General features: G+C 39.6%; 1 protein-coding gene across 1 annotated transcript in view; it reads left to right on the top strand.

Moving 5' to 3' along the window:
• OCA2 (OCA2 melanosomal transmembrane protein) overlaps positions 1-21,965 on the top strand; it is a 442,782-nt gene extending 420,817 nt beyond the window's left edge. Inside the window, exon 24 of the mRNA XM_044230697.1 lies at positions 21,411-21,965. Coding sequence (XP_044086632.1) covers positions 21,411-21,495 — 85 coding nt within the window. The 3' untranslated portion in view covers positions 21,496-21,965. The remainder of the gene's footprint in view (positions 1-21,410) is intronic.
• The last annotated feature ends 2,079 nt before the right edge of the window (positions 21,966-24,044 follow it).

Here is a 24,044-nt window from a genome sequence, read left to right as displayed (position 1 = left end):
AGTTTTTGAGTGACAAAATAAGAGGGAAGCCAACTTTCTGAGGTGGGTACTCTCCATAAGTGATACAAGGATAGTCTGCTTTAAATATCTGAAGTAGGAGAGACATTGAACTAGTCCTCTTCCACAGAATGAGACTGGGCAAGGATTTAAGAACAGTTCAATCTAAGAAAGAGTTGAAGGAACTAGATATACTGGCAAAGAAAATATGAAGGCGACTTGGTACATGCTGAGAAAAATATTTCCATACTGCAAGGAATAGAAATGGGACCTATAAGTACAAGTGGGTTTTTTTGACTCAGTGAAAGGGAAGACTTTTAACAATCAGAGCTCATGATGGAATGTTTCACAAGGCAACTAACTCTTAAATCCTGTAAATGTCCAGTTTAAGATTAGAGCATTGAAAAAATGATGGAGATATGTTTTATGGCCACGATCTGAAATTTATGAAAGGGGACATTTGTCTTAAAATGGTATAGAGAAGGTATTTTGATACAATGTTAGAATCATTCTAAATTAGGCCAGAGCTTAAGCACTTTTCCTCATACTTTTATACAAAGACACATACATGAATCACGGCCTTTTGGTCTTTCTTTTATTTTTGTACCTGAGTTAGCTAAAATAGGTTTTGGGTCTTGATATTTCCCTAATTCTTGGTCCTAGAACTTTATTTATCTCTATTCCTCTTTAAAGGATATCCCACAGAGCACTGTTCCCTTGAAGTAACTCAAGAAAGAGGGTTTCCAGGTCAAATCATTTTGGAAACACTGAATAATACACCCAACCCTTGGAGAACCACAGCCCACATTAGAATATTGGATTTCAAGGAGCCCTTTAGTTAATTACCTCAGTGACCTGTGCTATTCTTTAGCCAGTGTTTCTCAAATGTATTTGAAATGTACTCGAAATTTCATTTTGAATAACATTTGGAGACATGCAAATGAGCCCATGTTAGAAGCAGGGTAGTCAGGTATGGTACCTATCTCTGAAAGCCTTAAAACTGTAGCACAGGGAGCTTTTATTGGCTGCATGATGGGCAGCATATGCTGTTCTGATGGGTAACAGAGTTCCCTTGCAGTAAGTTAGAGCCCTCCATCCAGAACAAGATGTTCAGGTTGCCAAATGTGTTTTGAGATGAGGGAAAGAATAGTAGCAGCCTCTGGGTACAGCCAGAACAGACTGAAACAGATAGGGCTTGAGCACCAGGAAGCAGGAGTGGCCTAGCAGAAAGGATCACATATGATCAAGGTCATAGTTCACTTTCTTCTGTTTTTTTCTGGGAATGGAAAGACTGGTCATTTTGATACAGCACTTCCTTGAATGCAATTGGGGTGGATGGTGCAGTCAGAAATATTTTTAAATCCCTTTAAGATAAGGACTATGTTTTCAACCATATTCTCTCTAATTCTGTGTTAATGCATTCTGTCACTTATGACAATTTAAGTACTGAAGGAAACCCCCAGAGACTTAGTGTTTAACAGTCTGAATGATTTCTGTCTCTGCTTTCTGTTTTTGCAATGTATTTGAGCCTCAGTCTTTTTTTCTGTAATGTAGGGATAATGCTATCTAATAATATCCAGGTTGTTGTTAAAAAATAAATAAAGGAAGAATAAAAAACTCATAAAACAATGGGATATAATACTTAAGTGAAATTCCTGCATGTTTTCTTTCCTTTCTCTTCCTGCAAGGAACCAAATTTGCAACTTTCTATTAACATAGAAACTCCTGAATCCCCTTTCCCTGAACTGCGAGTTCAATCTCTGTGACTGCTTTTCCCAGGTGATAGCTGGCTCTCCCTCTGGAGTTGCTGTAGCTTTCCTCTTCCTCAAGTGTTTACTTGCTTCTGTGTATGAGGATGTCTTGGTGAGAGTTCTGGGAAATTTCCAACAGGTTTTCTTTTCTGTCATACAATGACACTGGTGTGACATATTGTTTTCTACATGACATACAATTTTAAACAGATATAAATTGAACATTATAATTCTAAAAATAGATACCCTAGGGCTCTCCTCCTATGTGGGGTGCTGTAGAAAAGGTGCACATTGTGACTTATTTAGTATCTAATCAGTCGAAAACCTCCTAGATGCCTTGTCAAAAACAAAGCCTCTCACATGGGTTTTTCCTCCTTTTTCCCATTCTTTCTATGATTGGGTTCTTCTCATGCATATGTGTTAAGTCAGAACACAAAAAAATGTATACTGCTAGGTAAGATCTCTGTTGAACACAATGTTGTAAAACTAGAAAGAAAAGCCATTTGGATTTTAGAAGGTCTAATGGCCTTAAGTGGTTTCAGATTCAGGAAAAAGTTGATGCTAAAAACTAACATTAACTGATGAAATTATGTATCCCCAGTGCCATTGTAATCTTGATATGCCTGAATTGGTTTGGAGGGAAAAATGAGCTCTGGGGGTTATCTGGGTAGCTTAGTTGGTTAGGCATCCGACTTGATTTTGACTCAAGTTATGGTCTCAGAGTTGTGAGGCTCCATTCTGGGAGTAGAGCATGCTTGGGATTCTTTCTCCCCCTTTTGCTCTTCTTCTCTCTATCCCTACTCCCATGTGCTTTCTCTTTATAAAATAATAGTAAATAAAACAAAAAATAATAAAAATACCAGGTGGTGGGTATTATAGAGGGCACGGTTTGCATGGAGCACTGGGTGTGGTGAAAAAATACTGAATACTGTTTTTCTGAAAATAAATAAATTGGAAAAAAAATAATAATAAAAAATGAAATCTGAATTCCAAAAAAATGGGGAAACTTAATAGATTAATTGTGCTTAAAGATTTTCCTCACCTGATACTCTACATTGAAAAGTCACGTAAGTGGTTGCAAAGATGGCAGAGGGGTAGGGACCCTATTTCAACCAGTCCCCTTAATTGAGCAGGTTATCTACTAGACCACTCTGAATACCCACAAAATCATCCTGAGATGTAAGAAGATATATCTAGATCTCTACAAACAGAATATCCCTGGTGATTGGTTTCCAGGTGTGAAGGGGGAGCTGTGATTCTCCGGGCAGATATCAGAAGTTAAATGGAAGGGGGAGTGGGCCTCCAGGATCCTGCACCACTGCAGCACAAAAGCCCTCTGTGCTGGAGACCAGGCACAGACTCACAGAATAGCAGTGTCAGAGGAAAGAATTTAGGGCAGTCTCCCAGACTGAAACCTGGAGCTGTGGGGTCATGCATGTGAACTGGGGGCAGCTGGTGGTTTTAGAAGCACAAAAGGCAAAGATGTGCCTGGACCTGGAAGCGAGGGCTTGGAGTGCTGCCATGGGGTACACAACCCAGGACACTCGGTTTTTAGCTACACAGACAGAAATGGAGACAGTGTGGCTTAGAAAGCACATTGAAGAACAGACTGCAATCTCTGTTCTGATACAGAGGTTTGGATACAGTCATTTCTGCTTTGACTCTCAGAAGAGATGCAGAAATCCACCAGGGAAAGCCATCTGAGAACAAGAGACCCCCAAAACCAGTTTTCACTGAGCCCATCCCCCCAAGGGGGCAGGGTAACTCTGTTCAAACAGGGTTGCCTGAGTAACAGGGTGGCAGGCCCCTGTCCCAGAAGACAGGCTGGAAGAACAAGAGGCCATCAACCCTAAGGTCCCTATAAAACAGGTGCATCTTGCTTAGGTTGTGGTCAATGATTTGGCTTCTGTATATTCCCTCAACCACCCATCAACAGAATGACTAAAAGGAGGAACCCCTAGCACAGGAAATATTCAAAGACTGTGGCCTCTTCTACAGAACTAATGGATATAGATATAAGCAAGATGTCAGAAATAGAAGATAATACCTGGGATAGAGGACACCATTAATGGCAACATAGATTCTCTAAGGGCAGAGATGAAAGCTGATCTAGTAGAACTTAAAAATGTTATCAGTGAGATACAATCTAATCTAGATACTCTAACAGCTAGGGTAAATGAGACAAAAGAGCTAATTAGTAATCTAGAGACAAACATATAAAAGAAGGAACAGGAGGAGGTCTGGAAAAAACCAGCTGAGAATACATGAAAACAGAATTAAAGAAATAGATGATGCCATGAAACATTCCAAGTCAGAATTATTGGGATCCCTGAGGGGGTAGAGACAGAGAGAACTAGAAGATATATTTAATCAAACCATAGCTGGGAATTTCCTTAATCTGGGAAATGAAACAAGGCTTCATGTCCTAAGGAAGGACAGGAAGGACCCCTCCCAAGTTAAGAAGAATAAACCACTACCCTGGTATGTAATAGTAATAGTAAAACTTGTAATTCTCAGAACCAAGGAAACCATCTTAAGGGCAGCTAGAGGGAAGAGGTTCCTTACCTACAGAGGGAGGAACATCAGAATAACACCAGACTTTCCCATAGAGATTTGGCAAGCCAGAAAGGGCTGGCAAGACATATTCAGGGTACTAACTGAGAAGACCATCCCATCAAAAATACTTTATCTGTTCATATCTTCTGCCCATTTTTAAAAAATATGATTGTCTGTTTTGTGTGTGTTGAGTTTGAGGAGTCCTTTATAGATCCTGGATATCAATATTTTGTCTGTACTGTCATTTGCAAATATCTTCTCCCATTCCGTGGGTTGCCTCCTTGTTTTCTTGACTGTTTCCTTTGCTGTGCAGAAGCTTTTGATCTTGATGAAGTCCCAAAAGTTCATTTTCGCTTTTGTTTCCTTTGTTTTTGGAGACATATCTTGAAAGAAGTTGAGCTGTGGCTGATATCAAAGAGGTTACTGCCTATGTTCTCCTCTAGGATTCTGATGGATTCCTGTCTCACATTGAGGTCTTTTATCCATTTTGAATTTATCTTTGTGTACAGTGTAAGAGAATGGCCAAGATTCATTCTTCTACATATGAAGATATGAACAGACACTTCTCCAATGAAAACACACAAATGGCTATCAGACACATGAAAAAATGTTCATCATCACTAGCCATCAGGGAGATTCAAATTAAAACCACATTGAGATACCACCTTACACCAGTTAGAATGGCCAATATTAGCAAGACAGGAAACAACACGTGTTAGAGAGGATGTGGAGAAAGGGGAACCCACTTCCACTGTTGGTGGGAATGCAAGTTGGTGCAGCCACTTTGGAAACTATGTGGAGATTCCTCAAGAAATTAAAAATAGAGCTTCCCTATGACCCTGCAATTGCACTCCTGGGTATTTACCCCAAAGATACAGATGTCATGAAAAGAAGAGCCATCTATAACCCAATGTTTATAGCGGCAATGGCCATGATCGCCAAACTGTGGAAATAACAAAGATGCCCTTCAATGGACAAATGGATAAGGAAGATGTGGTCCATATACACTATGGAGTATTGTGCCTCCATCAGAAAGGATGAATACCCAACTTTTGTAGCAACATAGACAGGACTGGAAGAGATTATGCTGAGTGAAATAAGTCAAGCAGAGAGAGTCAATTATCATATGGTTTCACTTATTTGTGGAGCATAACAAATAGCATGGAGGACAAGGGGCATTAGAGAGGAAAAGGGAATTTGGGTTAATTGGAAGGGGAGGTGAACCATGAGAGACTATGGACTCTGAAAAACAGTCTGAGGGGTTTGAAGTGGCGGGGGGTGGGAGGTTGGGGTACCAGGTGGTGGGTATTATAGAGGGCACGGATTGCATGGAGCACTGGGTGTGGTGCAAAAATAATGAATACTGGGGGCACCTGGGTGGCTCAGTGGATTAAGCCTCTGTCTTTGGCTCAGGTCATGATCTCAGGGTCCTGGGATCAAGTCCCGCATCAGGCTCTCGGCTCAGCAGGGAGCCTGCTTCCTCCCCTCTCTCTCTGCCTGCCTCTCTGCCTACTTGTGACCTCTGTCAAATAAATAAAATCTTTAAAAAAAAATGTATACTGTTTTTCTGAAAATAAATTAATTAATTAAAAAAAAGAAAAAAACAAAAAAAACACAAAAAACAAAAACAAACAAACTAAACAAAAAAACTATAGAGAACAAATCGATGGTTACTTGAGGACAGTTGAGTGGGGGATGCGGGAAATAGGTGGCGGGCATTAGGAGTGCACTTGTGAGGCGCACCAGGTGTTATATGTAAGTGTTGAATCAGTAAATTCAACACCTTAAACAAATATTACAATGTATGTTAACTAACTGGAATTTAAATAAAAGCAAACAAAAAGACACACACACACACACACATACACACACACACACGAAAACTGTAAACAGTGGAACTGATAAGTCAAGAGGTGATTATTATTTTTATTTTTTTTTATTTATTTTATTTTTTTTTCCCAATTTATTTATTTTCAGAAAAACAGTATTCATTATTTTTTCACCACACCCAGTGCTCCATGCAAGCTGTGCCCTCTATAATACCCACCACCTGGTACCCCAACCTCCAACCCCCCCCCCACTTCAAACCCCTCAGATTGTTTTTCAGAGTCCACAGTCTCTCATGGTTCATCTCCCCTTCCAATTTACCCAAAAGCACATACCCTCCCCAATGTTCATAACCCTACCTCCCTTCTCCCAACCCCCCTCCCCCCAGCAACCCACAGTTTGTTTCGTGAGATTAAGAGTCACTTATGGTTTGTCTCCCTCCCTATCCCATCTTGTTTCATGGATTCTTCTCCTACCCACTTAAGCCCCCATGTTGCATTACCACGCCCTCATATCAGGGAGATCATATGATAGTTGTCTTTCTCCGCTTGACTTATTTCGCTAAGCATGATACGCTCTAGTTCCATCCATGTTGTCGCAAATGGCAAGATTTCGTTTCTTTTGATGGCTGCATAGTTTTCCATTGTGTATATATACCACATCTTCTTGATCCATTCATCTGTTGATGGACATCTAGGTTCTTTCCATAGTTTGGCTATTGTGGACATTGCTGCTATAAACATTCGGGTGCACGTGCCCCTTTGGATCACTACGTTTGTATCTTTAGGGTAAATTCCCAGTAGTGCAATTGCTGGGTCATAGGGCAGTTCTATTTTCAACGTTTTGAGGAACCTCCATGCTGTTTTCCAGAGTGTTTGCACCAGCTTGCATTCCCACCAACAGTGTAGGAGGGTTCCCCTTTCTCCGCATCCTCGCCAGCATCTGTCATTTCCTGACTTGTTGATTTTAGCCATTCTGACTGGTGTGAGGTGATATCTCATTGTGGTTTTGATTTGTATTTCCCTGATGCCGAGTGATATGGAGCACTTTTTCATGTGTCTGTTGGCCATCTGGATGTCTTCTTTGCAGAAACGTCTGTTCATGTCCTCTGCCCATTTCTTGATTGGATTATTTGTTCTTTGGGTGTTGAGTTTGTTAAGTTCTTTATAGATTTTGGACACTAGTCCTTTATCTGATATGTCGTTTGCAAATATCTTCTCCCATTCTGTCAGTTGTCTTTTGGTTTTGTTAACTGTTTCCTTTGCTGTGCAAAAGCTTTTGATTTTGATGAAATCCCAAAAGTTCATTTTTGCCCTTGCTTCCCTTGCCTTTGGCGATGTTCCTAGGAAGATGTTGCTGCGGCTGAGGTCGAAGAGGTTGCTGCCTGTGTTCTCCTCAAGGATTTTGATGGATTCCTTTCTCACATTGAGGTCCTTAATCCATTTTGAATCTATTTTTGTGTGTGGTGTAAGGAAATGGTCCAATTTCATTTTTCTGCACGTGGCTGTCCAATTTTCCCAACACCATTTATTGAAGAGGCTGTCTTTTTTCCATTGGACATTCTTTCCTGCTTTGTCGAAGATTAGTTGACCATAGAGTTGAGGGTCTATTTCTGGGCTCTCTATTCTGTTCCATTGGTCTATGTGTCTGTTTTTGTGCCAGTACCATGCTGTCTTGATGATGACAGCTTTGTAATAAAGCTTGAAGTCCGGAATTGTGATGCCACCAACTTTGGCTTTGTTTTTCAATATCCCTTTGGCTATTCGAGGTCTTTTCTGGTTCCATATAAATTTTAAAATTATTTGTTCCATTTCTTTGAAAAAGATGGATGGTACTTTGATAAGAATTGCATTAAATGTGTAGATTGCTTTAGGTAGCATAGACATTTTCACAATATTTATTCTTCCAATCCAGGAGCATGGAACATTTTTCCATTTCTTTGTGTCTTCCTCAATTTCTTTCATGAGTACTTTATAGTTTTCTGAGTAGAGATTCTGTGCCTCTTTGGTTAGGTTTATTCCTAGGTATCTTATGGTTTGGGGTGCAATTGTAAATGGGATTGACTCCTTAATTTCTCTTTCTTCTGTCTTGTTGTTGGTGTAGAGAAATGCAACTGATTTCTGTGCATTGATCTTATATCCTGACACTTTACTGAATTCCTGTATAAGTTCTAGCAGTTTTGGAGTGGAGTCTTTTGGGTTTTCCACATAGAGTATCATATCATCTGCGAAGAGTGATAATTTGACTTCTTCTTTGCCGATTTGGATGCCTTTAATTTCCTTTTGTTGTCTGATTGCTGAGGCTAGGACTTCTAGTACTATGTTGAATAGCAGTGGTGATAATGGACATCCCTGCCGTGTTCCTGAACTTAATGGAAAAGCTTTCAGTTTTTCTCCATTGAGAATGATATTTGCAGTGGGTTTTTCATAGATGGCTTTGATGATATTGAGGTATGTGCCCTCTATCCCTACACTTTGAAGGGTTTTGATCAGGAAGGGATGCTGTACTTTGTCAAATGCTTTTTCAGCATCTATTGAGAGTATCATATGGTTCTTGTTCTTTCTTTTATTGATGTGTTGTATCACATTGACTGATTTGCGGATGTTGAACCAACCTTGCAGCCCTGGGATAAATCCCACTTGGTCGTGGTGAATGATCGTTTTAATGTACTGTTGAATCCTATTGGCTAGTATTTTGGTGAGAATTTTTGCATCTGTGTTCATCAAGGATATTGGTCTATAGCTCTCTTTTTGGATGGGATCCTTGTCTGGTTTTGGGATCAAGGTGATGCTGGCCTCATAAAATGAGTTTGGGAGTTTTCCTTCCATTTCTATTTTTTGGAACAGTTTCAGGAGAATAGGAATTAGTTCTTCTTTAAATGTTTGGTAGAATTCCCCCGGGAAGCCATCTGGCCCTGGGCTTTTGTTTGTTTGGAGATTTTTAATGACTGTTTCAATCTCCTTACTGGTTATGGGTCTGTTCAGGCTTTCTATTTCTTCCTGGTTCAATTTTGGTAGTTTATATGTTTCTAGGAATGCATCCATTTCTTCCAGATTGTCAAATTTGTTGGCATAGAGTTGCTCGTAGTATGTTCTTATAATAGTTTGTATTTCTTTGGTGTTAGTTTTGATCACTCCTCTTTCATTCATGATTTTATTTATTTGGGTCCTTTCTCTTTTCTTTTTGATAAGTCTGGCCAAGGGTTTATCAATCTTATTAATTCTTCCAAAGAACCAGCTCCTAGTTTGGTTGATTTGTTCTATTGTTTTTTTTTTTTTTTTTTTTTTTTTTCCCCAATTTATTTATTTTCAGAAAAACAGTATTCATTATTTTTTCACCACACCCAGTGCTCCATGCAAGCTGTGCCCTCTATAATACCCACCACCTGGTACCCCAACCTCCCACCCCCCCGCCACTTCAAACCCCTCAGACTGTTTTTCAGAGTCCATAGTCTCTCATGGTTCACCTCCCCTTCCAATTTACCCAAATTCCCTACTACTCTCTAACGCCCCTTGTCCTCCATGCTATTGGTTATGCTCCACAAATGAGTGAAACCATATGATAATTGACTCTCTCTGCTTGACTGATTTCACTCAGCATAATCTCTTCCAGTCCCGTCCATGTTGCTACAAAAGTTGGATATTCGTCCTTTCTGATGGAGGCATAATACTCCATAGTGTATATGGACCACATCTTCCTTATCCATTCATCTGTTGAAGGGCATCTTGGTTCTTTCCATAGTTTGGCGACTGTGGCCATTGCTGCTATAAACATTGGGGTACAGATGGCCCTTCTTTTCACGACATCTGTATCTTTGGGGTAAATACCCAGGAGTGCAATTGCAGGGTCGTAGGGAAGCTCTATTTTTAATTTCTTGAGGAATCTCCACACTGTTCTCCAAAGAGGCTGCACCAACTTGCATTCCCACCAACAGTGGAAGAGGGTTCCCCTTTCTCCACATCCTCTCCAACACATGTTGTTTCCTGTTTTGTTAATTTTGGCCATTCTAACTGGTGTAAGGTGATATCTCAATGTGGTTTTAATTTGAATCTCCCTGAGGGCTAATGATGATGAGCATTTTTTCATGTGTCTGATAGCCATTTGTATGTCTTGATTGGAGAAGTGTCTGTTCATATCTTCTGCCCATTTTTTGATGTGTTTGTCTGTTTCGTGTGGGTTGAGTTTGAGGAGTTCATTATAGATCCTGGATATCAACCTTTTGTCTGTACTGTCATTTGCAAATATCTTCTCCCATTCCGTGGGTTGCCTCTTTGTTTTTTTGACTGTTTCCTTTGCTGTGCAGAAGCTTTTGATTTTGATGAAGTCCCAGAAGTCTATTTTCGCTTTTGTTTCCTTTGCCTTTGGAGACGTATCTTGAAAGAAGTTGCTGTGGCTGATATCGAAGAGATTACTGCCTATGTTCTCCTCTAAGATTCTGATAGATTCCTGTCTCACGTTGAGGTCTTGTTCTATTGTTTTTTTGGTTTCTATTTCATTGATTTCTGCTCTGATCTTTATGATTTCTCTTCTCCTGCTGGGCTTAGGGTTTCTTTCTTGTTCTTTCTCCAGCTCCTTTAGGTGTAGGGTTAGGTTGTGTACCTGAGACCTTTCTTGTTTCTTGAGAAAAGCTTGTACCGCTATATATTTTCCTCTCAGGACTGCCTTTGTTGTGTCCCACAGATTTTGAACCGTTGTATTTTCATTATCATTTGTTTCCATGATTTTTTTCAATTCTTCTTTAATTTCCCGGTTGACCCATTCATTCTTTAGAAGGATGATGTTTAGTCTCCATGTATTTGTGTTCTTTCCAAACTTCCTCTTGTGGTTGAGTTCTAGCTTCAGAGCATTGTGGTCTGAAAATATGCAGGGAATGATCCCAATCTTTTGATACTGGTTGAGTCCTGATTTAGGACCGAGGATGTGATCTATTCTGGAGAATGTTCCATGTGCACTAGAGAAGAATGTGTATTCTGTTGCTTTGGGATGAAATGTTCTGAATATATCTGTGATGTCCATCTCATCCAGTGTATCATTTAAGGCCTTTATTTCCCTGTTGATCTTTTGCTTGGATGATCTGTCCATTTCAGTGAGGGGAGTTTAAAGTCCCCTCCTATTATTGTATTATTGTTGATGTGTTTCTTTGATTTTGTTATTAATTGGTTTATATAGTTGGCTGCGCCCACGTTGGGGGCATAGATATTTAAAATTGTTAGATCTTCTTGTTGGACAGACCCTTTGAGTATGATATAGTGTCCTTCCTCATCTCTTATTATAGTCTTTGGCTTAAAATCTAATTGATCTGATATAAGGATTGCCACTCCTGCTTTTTTCTGATGTCCATTAGCATGGTAAATTCTTTTCCACCCCCTCACTTTAAGTCTGGAGGTGTCTTCGGGTTTAAAATGAGTTTCTTGGAGGCAACATATAGATGGGTTTTGTTTTTTTATCCATTCTGATACCCTGTGTCTTTTGATTGGGGCATTTAGCCCATTAACATTCAGGGTAACTATTGAGAGATATCGTTTTAGTGCCATTGTATTGCCTGTAAGGTGACTGTTACTGTATATTGTCTCTGTTCCTTTCTGATCTACCACTTGTAGGCTCTCTCTTTGCTTAGAGGACCCCTTTCAGTATTTCCTGTAGAGCTGGTTTGGTGTTTGCAAATTCTTTCAGTTTTTGTTTGTCCTGGAAGCTTTTAATCTCTCCTTCTATTTTCAATGATAGCCTAGCTGGATATAGTATCATTGGCTGCATGTTTTTCTCGTTTAGTGCTCTGAAAATGTCATGCCAGCTCTTTCTGGCCTGCCAGGTCTCTGTGGATAAGTCAGCTGCCAATCGAATACTTTTACCATTGTATGTTACAGACTTCTTTTCCCGGGCTGCTTTCAGGATTTTCTCTTTGTCACTAAGGCTTGTAAATTTTACTATTAGGTGACGGGGTGTGGGCCTATTCTTATTGATTTTGAGGGGCGTTCTCTGAACCTCCTGAATTTTGATGCTCGTTCCCTTTGCCATATTGGGGAAATTCTCCCCAATAATTCTCTCCAGTATACCTTCTGCTCCCCTCTCTCTTTCTTCTTCTTCTGGAATCCCAATTATTCTAATGTTGTTTCGTCTTATGGTGTCACTTATCTCTCGAATTCTCCCCTCATGGTCCAGTAGCTGTTTGTCCCTCTTTTGCTCAGCTTCTTTATTCTCTGTCATTTGGTCTTCTATATCGCTAATTCTTTCTTCTGCCTCATTTATCCTAGCAGTGAGAGCCTCCATTTTTGATTGAACTTCATTAATAGCTTTTTTGATTTCAACTTGGTTAGATTTTAGTTCTTTTATTTCTCCAGAAAGGGCTTTTATATCTCTGGAGAGGGTTTCTCTAATATCTTCCATGCCTTTTTCAAGCCCGGCTATAACCTTGAGAATTGTCATTTTGAACTCTAGATCTGACATATTACCAATGTCTGTATTGATTAGGTCCCTAGCCTTCGGTACTGCCTCTTGTTCTTTTTTTTGTTGTGAATTTTTCCGCCTTGTCATTTTGTCCAGCTAAGAGTATATGAAGGAGCAAGTAAAATACTAAAAGGGTGGCAACAATCCCAGGAAAATATGCTTTATCCAAATCAGAAGAGATCCCAAATCATGCGGGGGGATTTCTCCCCCCTCACGATTGGGTGAGGGATCTCCTCTGATTGGGATCTCCTTTGATTGGGATCTCCCAATCTCTTCTGATTGGGATCTCCCAATCTCTTCTGATTGGGATCTCTTCTGATTTGGGGATAAAAAGAGATTCAAAAAGAAAGAAAGAAAAAAAGAAAAAAAGAATTAAAAAAAAGAGATTGAATTAAAAATTCAATCAAGTATTTAAAAAAAAAAGAATTAAGAAAAAAAAGATTGAAGAGATTAGGATCTCTTCTGATTTGGGGATAAAAAGAGGTTCAAAAAGAAAGAAAGAAAAAAAAGAATTAAAAAAAAAGAAAATGAATAAAGAAAAGTATAAAAAAGCAAAATATATATATATATTAGATAATCTAGTTAAAAAACTAAAAAATAGAAAGGGTAAAATTATAAAAAATTTTAGCAGAAGAAGAGAAAAAAAATGAAAAAGAAAAAAAAAATAAATTAACTGCAAGTCTAAAAAATCACCGGCAGAAAGCCATGAGTTCCGTGGTTTGTTTTCTCCTCCTCTGGAGTTCTGCTGCTCTCTCCTTGGTATTGAAACTGCACTCCTTGGTAGGTGAACTTGGTCTTGGCTGGATTTCTTGTTGATCTTCTGGGGGAGGGGCCTGGTGTAGTGATTCTCAAGTGTCTTTGCCCCAGGCGGAATTACACCGCCCTTACCAGGGGCCGGGGCTGAGCGATCTGCTCGGCTTTGCTTTCAGGAGCTTTTGTTCCCTGAGCGCTTTCCGTAGAGTTCCGGAGGACGGGAATACAAATGGCGGCCTCCTGGTCTCCGGCCCGGAGGAGCCGAGAGCCCGGGGTCCCGCTCCCCTGTGCGCCCTCAGCGTACAGCTCCTGGTAACTCGCGTCTGCCTAACCTCCGGCCGCGCTCCAAGCTCACCGAGCTTGCGACCGGTTCAAGGCAACTCTGAGCTGCGAGCTTACTGTCGGCTCTGTCTCTGCAGCCGGCTTTCCCGTTCCAATATCCACAAGCTTTGCGACACTCAGACACCCCCGATCCTTCTGTGACCCCGCGGGACCTGAGGTCACGCCGACCCCGTGTGGGCTTCGCCCCGGTTTAGCCTCCGGAGCGATGTCCCTCAGCGGAACAGACTTTTAAAAGTCCTGATTTTGTGCTCCGTTGCTCCGCCGCTTGCCGGGAGCCGGCCCCTCCCCCCGGGGTCTATCTTCCCGTCGCTTTGGATTCACTTCTCCGCCAGTCCTACCTTTCAGAAAGTGGTTGTTTTTCTGTTTCTAGAATTGCTGTTCTTCTTCTCTTCGATCTGCCGATGGATTTGCAGGTGTTTGCAATCTTTAGATAAGCTCTCTAGCTGATCTCCTGCTAGCTGAGGTAGTCTCAGCCTGCTACTTCTCCGCCATCTTGACTCCTCCCCAAGCCACTCTGATTATTATTTTTTTTTTGTTAATGTTTTTGATGTTATAAATAAAGCTTTGGCATTAATCAAGAAAAAGAATAAATACAAAAATTAGGTACAAAGGGAATAAAGCTACAGAGATAAACATTAAATTATATTAGGATATTATATAAATGTGCTAATAAAAGAGTTTTTATAAAATTAATGTTTTTCAGGAAAAATATAAATCATCAAGTTTATTTTAAGTAATAGATCCATATGGATGCTCTCTTTGAAATTTCTCATGTCCATTCTCCTGCTTTTTGGCTGTTCAATTCCCATTTTCTCTTGAACAGACTTAAAAGTTATTTTTCTTACAAACCTCCTCTTTCTGCTCAGCCCCTTACACCAACAGTTGGGCACCACCAGGTAAAGGAGTTACTTTCTTTTGGTGCTTTCCTTCACAATCTTGAGTATGGGCCTTTGTTTAGTACTCATTACATTATGTTGCAAATTTGATTTTCTATTTGCTCCTTTCATTGTTGGCTACTTATAGGCAGGGAGTGCCTATTATTTCTCTTTATTTCGCCTAGGTATTATCCAACAAAGAGTGTAAAGTAAATAACAAAGGCATTAAGTAATTTTAGAAGGGTTGGAGTGAGGAGAGGAACTATTATTTGTAACAAAGGAAGATTTGCAGGTGTTTATAGGATAGAAGAAGATGTCAGTCAAAAGGAGGCATTAAAGGTATGAAAGAAGAAAGCTCTTGGTGAACAAAGTTCTTAGAGGAGGGCCAAAGAGATGCAGTCCAAAGTTTGAGTCCAATACTCATTAGAAGGATAAAAGAAAGGTAAAGATAAAGGCTTGCTGGGTATAGATGAGGAATGCTGCTGCTATTTAGCTCAGCTAAATATGATGTTCTTTAAAAAGTCAGAAGGGATTCTTGAAACCCTATGTTTATTGCTGCATCATTTGCAATAGCCACATTATAGACACAGTCCATTCATCAACAGATGAATGGATAAATAAGATGGGGTATATACATACAATGGAATGTTATTCAGCCATAAAAAGAATGAAGTCTTGTCATTTGTAATAATATGCACAGAGCTAGAGAGTACAATATTAAGTGAAATATGTCAAGCAGAGAAAGACAAATACCATATGATTTCACTCATGTAGAATTTGAGAAACAAAACAAATGAACAAAGGAAAAGAAAGAGAGACAAACCAAAAAATAGACTCTTAAATATAGAGAACAAACAGATGATTACCAGAGGGGAAGTGGGTATGGGGGATGGGTGAAATAAGTGAAGGGGATTGAGAGTACACTTACCATGATGAGCACTGACTACTGTATAGAATTGTTGAATCACTATATTACACACCTGAACTTAATATAACATTGCATGTCAACTATAGTGGAATTCAATTAAAAAAACAAAAGTCAGAAGGAACGTCATATTCCAAATGTGGGAATATGCAAGGAGCCGGAATTTTCAGCAAAGGTATTGAACAAAACATTTATAAAATGTCTTCATATGATGCCAAGTATTTGCAGGGCTGTCTGACTTTCTACTTATGTTTAGTGGAGACCCTCAATGGGTAAAGGGGTTCTCCAACATGGAAGGGAGAGACTGGCTGGCTGCAGATATCATGGAGGGAGAGATAAGAGTCCCAGCTCTACAGATGGCCCAAGAGCACTGGTACTGGTCAAGAGACAGAGGGAACTAGCAGAGGTGGGCACAAAGTATGTAATGAAAATGCTTTTTTTTTTTCAGGAGGAGAAAGAACAAGACATAATTTTCTCTAATTCTTTTTCTTTTGCTTGCTATAAAGATGGTACATACATGTCGTAAGTTTGAACACATGAAAAAGAAACCATGCAAACTTGAGTCTATTCTGATGGGGAGAAAAGCAAATTTTTACAATTTCAACAATTTCATTGCCACCTGCCTCTTTTCCTCTAAGTTTTGCCTTTTTACTTTGATGCTTTGCTCCTTACTATGATTTCTATTTGTTCCTCTGTCATTCTTTCTAGTCTTTAGCCATGTGAGCTCTGCTGCTGGAAGCTCATCACCAACACAATATGATGGGGAACACTCTGAAAATACCATAAGATCCACTCCTTAGATGTGCCTTCTCTTTTCTGTAGCTCTCCCTCTGGGTCACTAGAGGGTTCCACCCACCAGGAACTCCTCTCTCTATGGGAAATACAATGATGGGGCTTTATTTCCAGGATGCAGGAAGTTCATTCAGCCTTTCTTTATGAAGTGGATTAGCTAATTGTCACCTGGAGAGATCTAAGACATGAGGTATGAGGCTGTTCAAATTTCAAATGATGGCTGAGGATGAGAGAACAATTCATGTCCTGAGGCCCTGAATAACATGAGGACAGGTTAAGGGACTGAAGATTATGGCTCTCAAGGTATCCAGGGTCTATGGATGGTGGGGCAAGCTGTCCATCCCTGTGATAAGCTCCCACAGTCCTGTAGAAGCTGAAGCTGTTCTTCTGAGAAACATGCATTACCTTTGTGGAAAGAAAACAATGAAATGACTTTTGATTAAGATCTATAATCATGGTATATTATAAAGACTTTTGGGAAGGAAAATGATAGGAAGAATGGTTTCAGTCTAAAACTCAAGTAGGAGACTTCATTAGCAAACATTTCCTTTTGAAACTAGGCCTGTCTTCAGTGTGTGGAATTCTGCTCTCAGTGCAAATGCCTGACCCATTGGAAATGGCGTGGTTCTGAGCAGCTTGTTTCCCAGCAATTTGGAAGCTTCGGTTCCTGAGAGTACTGTGTGTCATCACAGTTATGTTTTTAACCTAAAACGGAATGCATTTGTCTGGGCATCCATCTGACATTTTGCATCTTGATTTGTGCTTTGACATTCAAGTGTTTTTGTCTTTTGTAACAGAATGTGATGTTTGGAGCCAGCATAGATTAAAAATAATCCCAGAGGGAAATGAAAGCATGATGTGATGCTGGATTTTGAGCAAATTTGCTTTCCCTAAGCCTTTTGGTGAAGGTACTGCTTTTCTGAGAGGCTTGGGGAGCAAGACAAATGGATCTTCTGGGAAATAGAACTGCTCTTGGTAAATGTAGAGCATAAATGTGTATACGAAGAGAACTGCTGGCAGTGACAGGAAGTCATTACTGCCCTTTCTTCAAATAAATCTCCTTCCAGCAGACTCCAGCCTGGGCAGTGAGTGAAACACTGAAACACTAATCAAGCTAACCACCAGGAAAAAGCAGCAGGGACTCACCCCAAGAAGGAACATGCCAGCATTAGCAGTTTCTACAGAAAGAGGTGCCCCACCCTTGTCTTTACCCATCAGATACTTGGGTGTGTAGCCACTGTTGTCAGTGTTGTCTTCAAATTGCCAATAAACAGCTTCATCATTTGTCTTGACCCTAACCTTAGAGGATTCTTTGTGCCTATGTTTGACTTCCAAAATGTATAAGGAAAAGTTCACCCTGATGATCTTGCTCCTCTGGGGGAGATGTACAGAGAGGGTGGCAGAGACTCTGTAAGGCAGTCTGAACCTGCTTTCTCTGAGAAGGCCTTGCTAGAGCGTATCCTCTCCAAAAACTCCATCTAGAGCTAGCATCCCCTGCATCTACTCAAGGTCTTAAACTTGCCTTTTCACATGTTTTCAACCAGAAATTGTGATGCTCCTAGAGCTGCATTGGACTGCACAGCCCCCAGTCACTTTGACACAATTGAGCCTTGAAATGTGGCAAGTCAAAGTAAGGTATCTTGTAAATAGAAAACCTACACTGGATTTTGAAAATTAAGTATACAAAAATGAATGTAAAATATTCCATTAGGAATTTTATGTGATCATATGTTAAAATAATAATTTGGATATGTTGGAATAAATAAAATATATTATTAAATTTAATTTCATTTGTTTTCTTTTGCTGTTTTTTGAATATGTGGTACTAGAAATTTGAAATTCCATATTGACTCATGTACCTTTCTGTTGCTTGGTGGTCTGGAAGTACCTTTTATTTTGAGTAGGAGTTGACAAGAAAATGACACTTTTCTTCACCGTCTTAAGACTGTATTTTTTTATAAGGGGGGAGGAAAATATTTTTTGTAAAGGGTCAGATAATATACATTTCAGGCTTTGTGGACCACATGGTTTCTATTGCAACTACTCAACTCTACTGTGCTGTGCCAGACACAGCCACCCTAGATGGTAGAGCAGCCATTGATAAGTAAATGAATGGGAGAGAATGTGTTCCAATAAAACTTTATTTACCAAAACAGGCAGTGGGCCAGTATTAGCCTGGGGGCTACAGTTTATTGTTTCTTGATCTGTAAAAATGGGTGATTTACTTAAATGAGTTCTCTCTGGACTGGGAAAGCACATTTTTCATTCATAGAATCCTTACTGTATGCAAGTTTATAGCTTGAGAGAACTTATGGTACATGCAAATATCTTTGTGAGTATTATTATGACTTTGGCATGTCATAACTAACAAATGATGAAACTGGAATCTAAAATAATAGAGCTGGCATCTGATGTGAATTCCCTTCTCTCTCTGTCTCTCCATCTCTCCCTTTCTTCTTTACCTTCCTCACTCTCCCCTTTCCTTTTTCTTCCCTTCTCCCTCTTTTTCTATATCTCTCACCTGCCTCTCTGTTTCTGCTTTTGTCTCTGTCTCCATCTCTCTCCTCCCACTGGTTTGGCTGGAGTTTGTACCCTCTGGGGTTCCTTATTTAAGGCACTGTGGGTGGTATTAGGATAGGCTTAGACTGCTCCGGTCTCCTGAAGCTCAGTGAATACTAAAATGTCTCTTTTGTAGTCCTGAATATCATGTCTGAGACTCACTGTCATGTTAAATGGACTCAAAGGAATATCTTGTCAATCTTGTTCTGGTGGCTCATTATGTGACCAGACACTGGTCTAAGGCATTTATAGGGATGAACTCATATAATCCTCATAATAACTTCAGTAAGTAAGTACTACTATTTCAATTTCAAAAATGAAGAAATTGAGTCATGGATATGTCCCAAGATCATGCAGCTGGACAAGAGCAGGGACCTTAACTAATGTGTTGTGGTAGGAATGCAAGCAGGTTTTGAAGCCAGAAAAATATTCCAAAATATCATCAGCATCATAGTGGTGGTATACTTTATGAAATTCCTTAATATATTTAATCTTCAGTTTCTTTGTCTATAAAATAGGGATGATATGTATGGCCTACCTTATTGTGTTTGGGAAACGTCAATGTCTATCGATGAAACCCTTACGGTATAGCAGATATTCAGTAAGTCACTTATTTCTGAGTGGTATATTATCATTTTATGGTTTATTTATACCCACAGGGAAGCAGAATGTATAGTGAATGAGCATGGACTTTAGAGTTAGATTGAATGGGTTTGAATGTCTATACCATAACAGGTTACCTAAGTGACCTGGATAAATTTGCTTTCTTTTCCAAATTCCATCTGTACAGTGGGTGCAATGATAATAGTCTTGAAAGGAGATATAAGCAGTTGATGTGGTCATCTGTGTGAGGATTTACATGGTGTCTAGATACTAAGTAAACAGTCATTTTTCTGATGGTGTCAGATCCCCATATGATGCTCCTTCTTAGGATCGGTGTTATCTCTGAGACACCAGTAACTCTTAGTTGGAAGCACACCAGAACCATCTACAGGGAACTTCCTCTGGGTTTGGACTCCCCAAGTATAATGCCTTCTTTTTGTGGGATCCATCTCTTGCAAGGCAAATTTGCCTCTGAAACATACAAGATGTCCCAGGACCCAGGTTGACGTGTTCAGCATCTTACTCAACACTGATGTAATTTAACACAATCTGTCACAGTGTGAAGAAAGGTTTGCATTTGTATGAAAGCTTGTGATGATATCTGTGGTGCTTGGAGTTGGCCAGACACTGTTCCTGGGTGTATTTTTCCAGAATTCAATGGTCAGGGTTGACTTATTGCAAACATGTCTAGGTATTTAAAAAAAAAAAACAATAACCAAGTTTATTAATCTCAAGAAATTTAGATAATCTTAATAAAACCTGTTGTTTCGGTTTTCTGTTTTGTAAAAGAGATGTCAGAATAGAAGCTACCACTTCCTTGGGGCACCTGGGTAGCTCAGTCGGTTAAGTGTCTGCCTTCAGTTCAGGTCATGATCCCAGGATCCTGGGATCAAGATCTGCATTGGACTCCCTGCACTGCAGGGAGCCTGGTTCTCCCTCTCTCTCTGCCTGCTGCTCCACTTGCTTGTATTCTCTCTCTCTCCCTGTCAAATAAATAAACATTTTTAATTTTTTTAAATATTTATTTATTTATTTTTAAGAAGCAGCAGCAGCTACCCCCTTCCTGAAATGTCCAATTCTGGTTTGGAATTTAAGGAACTATTTCACTTGTGGATGTAGTTTCTGTGTTTAAATTACAGCTTTGTGAAGAGAGCCTTGCTGTGGCTCATGCCATGGTCAGGGAAAGGAAGGTCAGGAAAATGTCAAAATTCTTGTCATTATCACACACTGGGCTCTTACCAGTGATTTTTTAAAGCTTTTTCAAGACAAAAACTTCAATCTTTGCAGTAACTTCCCTCAGTGACAATGAACCACTAAGCAATGTCTTCAAAGCGTGAGTTCCAAATGCAAAGTGGGAATTGACTGGGATTTATTAGCCTGGATAGGGGTTTGTGGGAATACAAGGATATTATGGGAGGCATATAGTGAGGGGAACTTTCATCTTTTTATGACTTCTTTTGTATTTGTGCCTATCTACACTCTCATCTTCCCTTCCTAAGACAAAATATTATTTTCCAATCCTGCCTCTGAAGCTCTCTTCAATTTTAAGCATTACAAACTTCCTGGGTCTGTGGAAATATGACCTTTCTGGGAAACCAGTTTTCTCAGGACAATTGGAAGATGATGCAGAGATTTAAATAATGGTCCAGTTACATGATATTGGCAGTTGTAAGTGTCATTATCAATATCAACACTCTAATATTATAGATGAATAAGTTGAGGCTATAAAATGTCAACTAACATTTGCAAAAATTATAAGCACATCTCAAAATGTCATATATCTAATGAAGGCACACATCCATACCATCTAGACTAAAACCAACTTTTCAATTTCTAGAAATAAGAAGTAATTTACTTTACAGATACAGAAAGCTCCTAAATCATGACAAATATAATGATGCAATAAAAAATGTAATAATGAGTCTAGATCTTACAGTACTTACCAGATACCAGACACCACAATCCACTTTTCTTTTTTTTTTTCAGGTTGGGCTTCCCAATGATGGTCGTCTCCTGCACAGTTGGAATGTGCTACCTCCTTGTTGCTCATGTTGTGATGGGATGGAATTAATAGATATACATCATTTGAAGACTAAAGGAAACTTGACCCATCACCAACATCAGTAGAAAAACACCCAAGACCATTCTTGGGAGAAGAAAAGGTGCTCATCATGGGGGTGCTCTGGAGTGGAGAATTTTGGCATCCATATTTATTCAGGTTAATGCTGGAAAATCACAGGAAATACGAAATAACTTACTAAAGATTCCACTATGGGAAAATATGTATGTTTCAAAACACATCTTGCTATGCTCTGTAAGAAAAGACACAAATGCAGTATTCTACCCAAATGGCTTATGCTATGTAACTGTCACTTTCCTGAGGCCTTCTAGAGTTTTCTCATATAATCACTTTTCATGTTAAAATAATCAGCATTCAAATTGTATACTCTCCAAATACAAATTCTCCCTTGGAAAAGGAAGACAGTTTGTAAGGAAACATTTTATGTGTTAAAAAAAAATAAACTGTATCTTGACAAAAGATTTAGCATTTGTTAGTCTCCTAATTTTTTAGTTGTTTACATTGTGTTAAATTGTATTTTATCCATTTATATTTTTTCCTCTGGAGTTTTTAAGTCATCAGTTACAAGTGCAGGGTGGCTGTCTGTCAGGCATCTGCCTTCAGCTTAGGTCATGATTCCAGGATTCAAGCCCTGCATTGGGCTCTCTGCTCAGCTGAGAGCAGAGAGATCTCCCTTTCCCTCTGCCCCTCCCTCCACTTGTGCTCTCTCTCTCTCTCTCAAATAAATAAAATCTTCTAAAAAATGTACAAGGGAAAAATAATGAATACTGTTTTTCTGAAAATAAATAAATTGAAAAAAATGTACAAGGGCATAAATTTGACTTGTAAGAATGTCATAAGTGTTTTTTAAATAATATTTTACATATTTAACATCTAGAATAATAATCTTCAGTTTTGAAGGTGGTACATGCTGATTCTGATTTAAACAGGCTTTTATTTATTTATTTCATTTTTAAATTATTTATTTATTTTCAGAAAAACAGTATTCATTATTTCTTACCACACCCAGTGCTCCATGCAATCCGTGCCCTCTATAATACCCACCACCTGGTACCCCAACCTCCCACCCCCCCACCACTTCCAACCCCTCAGATTGTTTTTCAGAGGTACATGCTATTTCCAATGATTATACAAAAGTGTGGTTAATGCACCTAGTTCTGCACACTGCACAGGCCTCTAGGGTTTCGGTCAATGTTTATTAAATGTTCTTTTGTGGAGTATTTTGTGTGAGACAAAGGTAGTGAGAGCAAAGAGCAAGGGGATCTGAGGTCTCATCTGCTTTGCTTGGTCAGTACTGTTGTTATAGCCCAGACAACTGACCTCTTCTTCAATTTTTGTTCTACTCTGTGTGATTCCTTGAGATGAAAATGTTTACTGGGGACTCTCCTAGAAGTGGTAGTTGTATAACGTGTCTGATTTCAAAAGGTTTAGGATCCCCAGGGCACTAAATAGTGGGAAATAGGAGATCTTTTTAGTTACATTTCTGTCCCTGGCACTCTCAGGATGAATGTGCCCTTTCTACAGTTTAGAATCTATATTTGTTAAATGGCAACCTGTGTCTTTCCTGAAAGGTAGGGAGAGAGTTTATGAGAATATGACCTTTGAATGCATGAGCCATCTTTGAATTCTTTGACAGCAAAGATGACACGAAGTCCCAATTTGTTTTAAAATCTGATCTTGGTCATAGAAGCTGCTGTGTGCCCCTGACACAGTGCTCCAGAGGAGCCTACAACCCAGACTTCCCCAGGAAGGAGACCTGACAGCTGTTCTAGCTCTGTTCCCTTTTCATGTTGCCTTACTGATGCCTAGATATCCCTAAAGTCTTTCACTAAAAGCCATGGTCTTCTCTTCTCCCACATATTTTCATGTCTCGTGGTGGTATTGGTGCCTTCCTTGTGCCCAGCTGCTGCTTCTAATTTACAGGTCTTCTTTCCTCCTTTACATTTCCTCCCCCATGATGCTGCACCCTCTGTCTCTCCACCTCCCACCTATCCTCACTGGTGCCTTCCTCAGGCCTCAGTCACTCCTTCTCACTCTTAAATACCCTTGGATCTTGAGCCCCTCAGTTTCTCAGCACTCCCCATTCAATATTCAAGCTTCATTATATCTGAACTTTGTCCCCAGTAGCTGCCACTTGAATTCTTCATCTCACCTCTCTCTCTCGGACACTTCTGGTCATCTGCTCCCGATCACCACATAAACACCTTCCTCCACTGATGTCTCCAGTTCATCAGTCACTCCCCTGCTAACCTCCCACATCAGTTCCCTCCTAGATTAGTTTTCTACTTCTGCTTTAAATTCAAAAACACTTTTAAATGAATTGCCACTACTTTCCCTTTTATGACCCTGTGTTTAAGCACCTGAATAATGCTGAGATAATTTATCAGTTGAAATGACTGGTTTTACTTCAAAATAGAGAAAACAAGCATCAAATGGACACTCAATCTACCTGACTCATTTCTTGCATTTTCCTAGTGCAGTTGTCAGAATCCTAGCTAGAAGCACATGATTGCTCAAACTGGGTAACTTAGAGGGAATTT

This window comes from Neovison vison, chromosome 13 (assembly GCF_020171115.1).
Source record: "Neovison vison isolate M4711 chromosome 13, ASM_NN_V1, whole genome shotgun sequence".
Classification (NCBI taxonomy): Eukaryota; Metazoa; Chordata; class Mammalia; order Carnivora; family Mustelidae; genus Neogale; species Neogale vison.
This window is presented reverse-complemented; position numbering and strand designations above follow the sequence as displayed.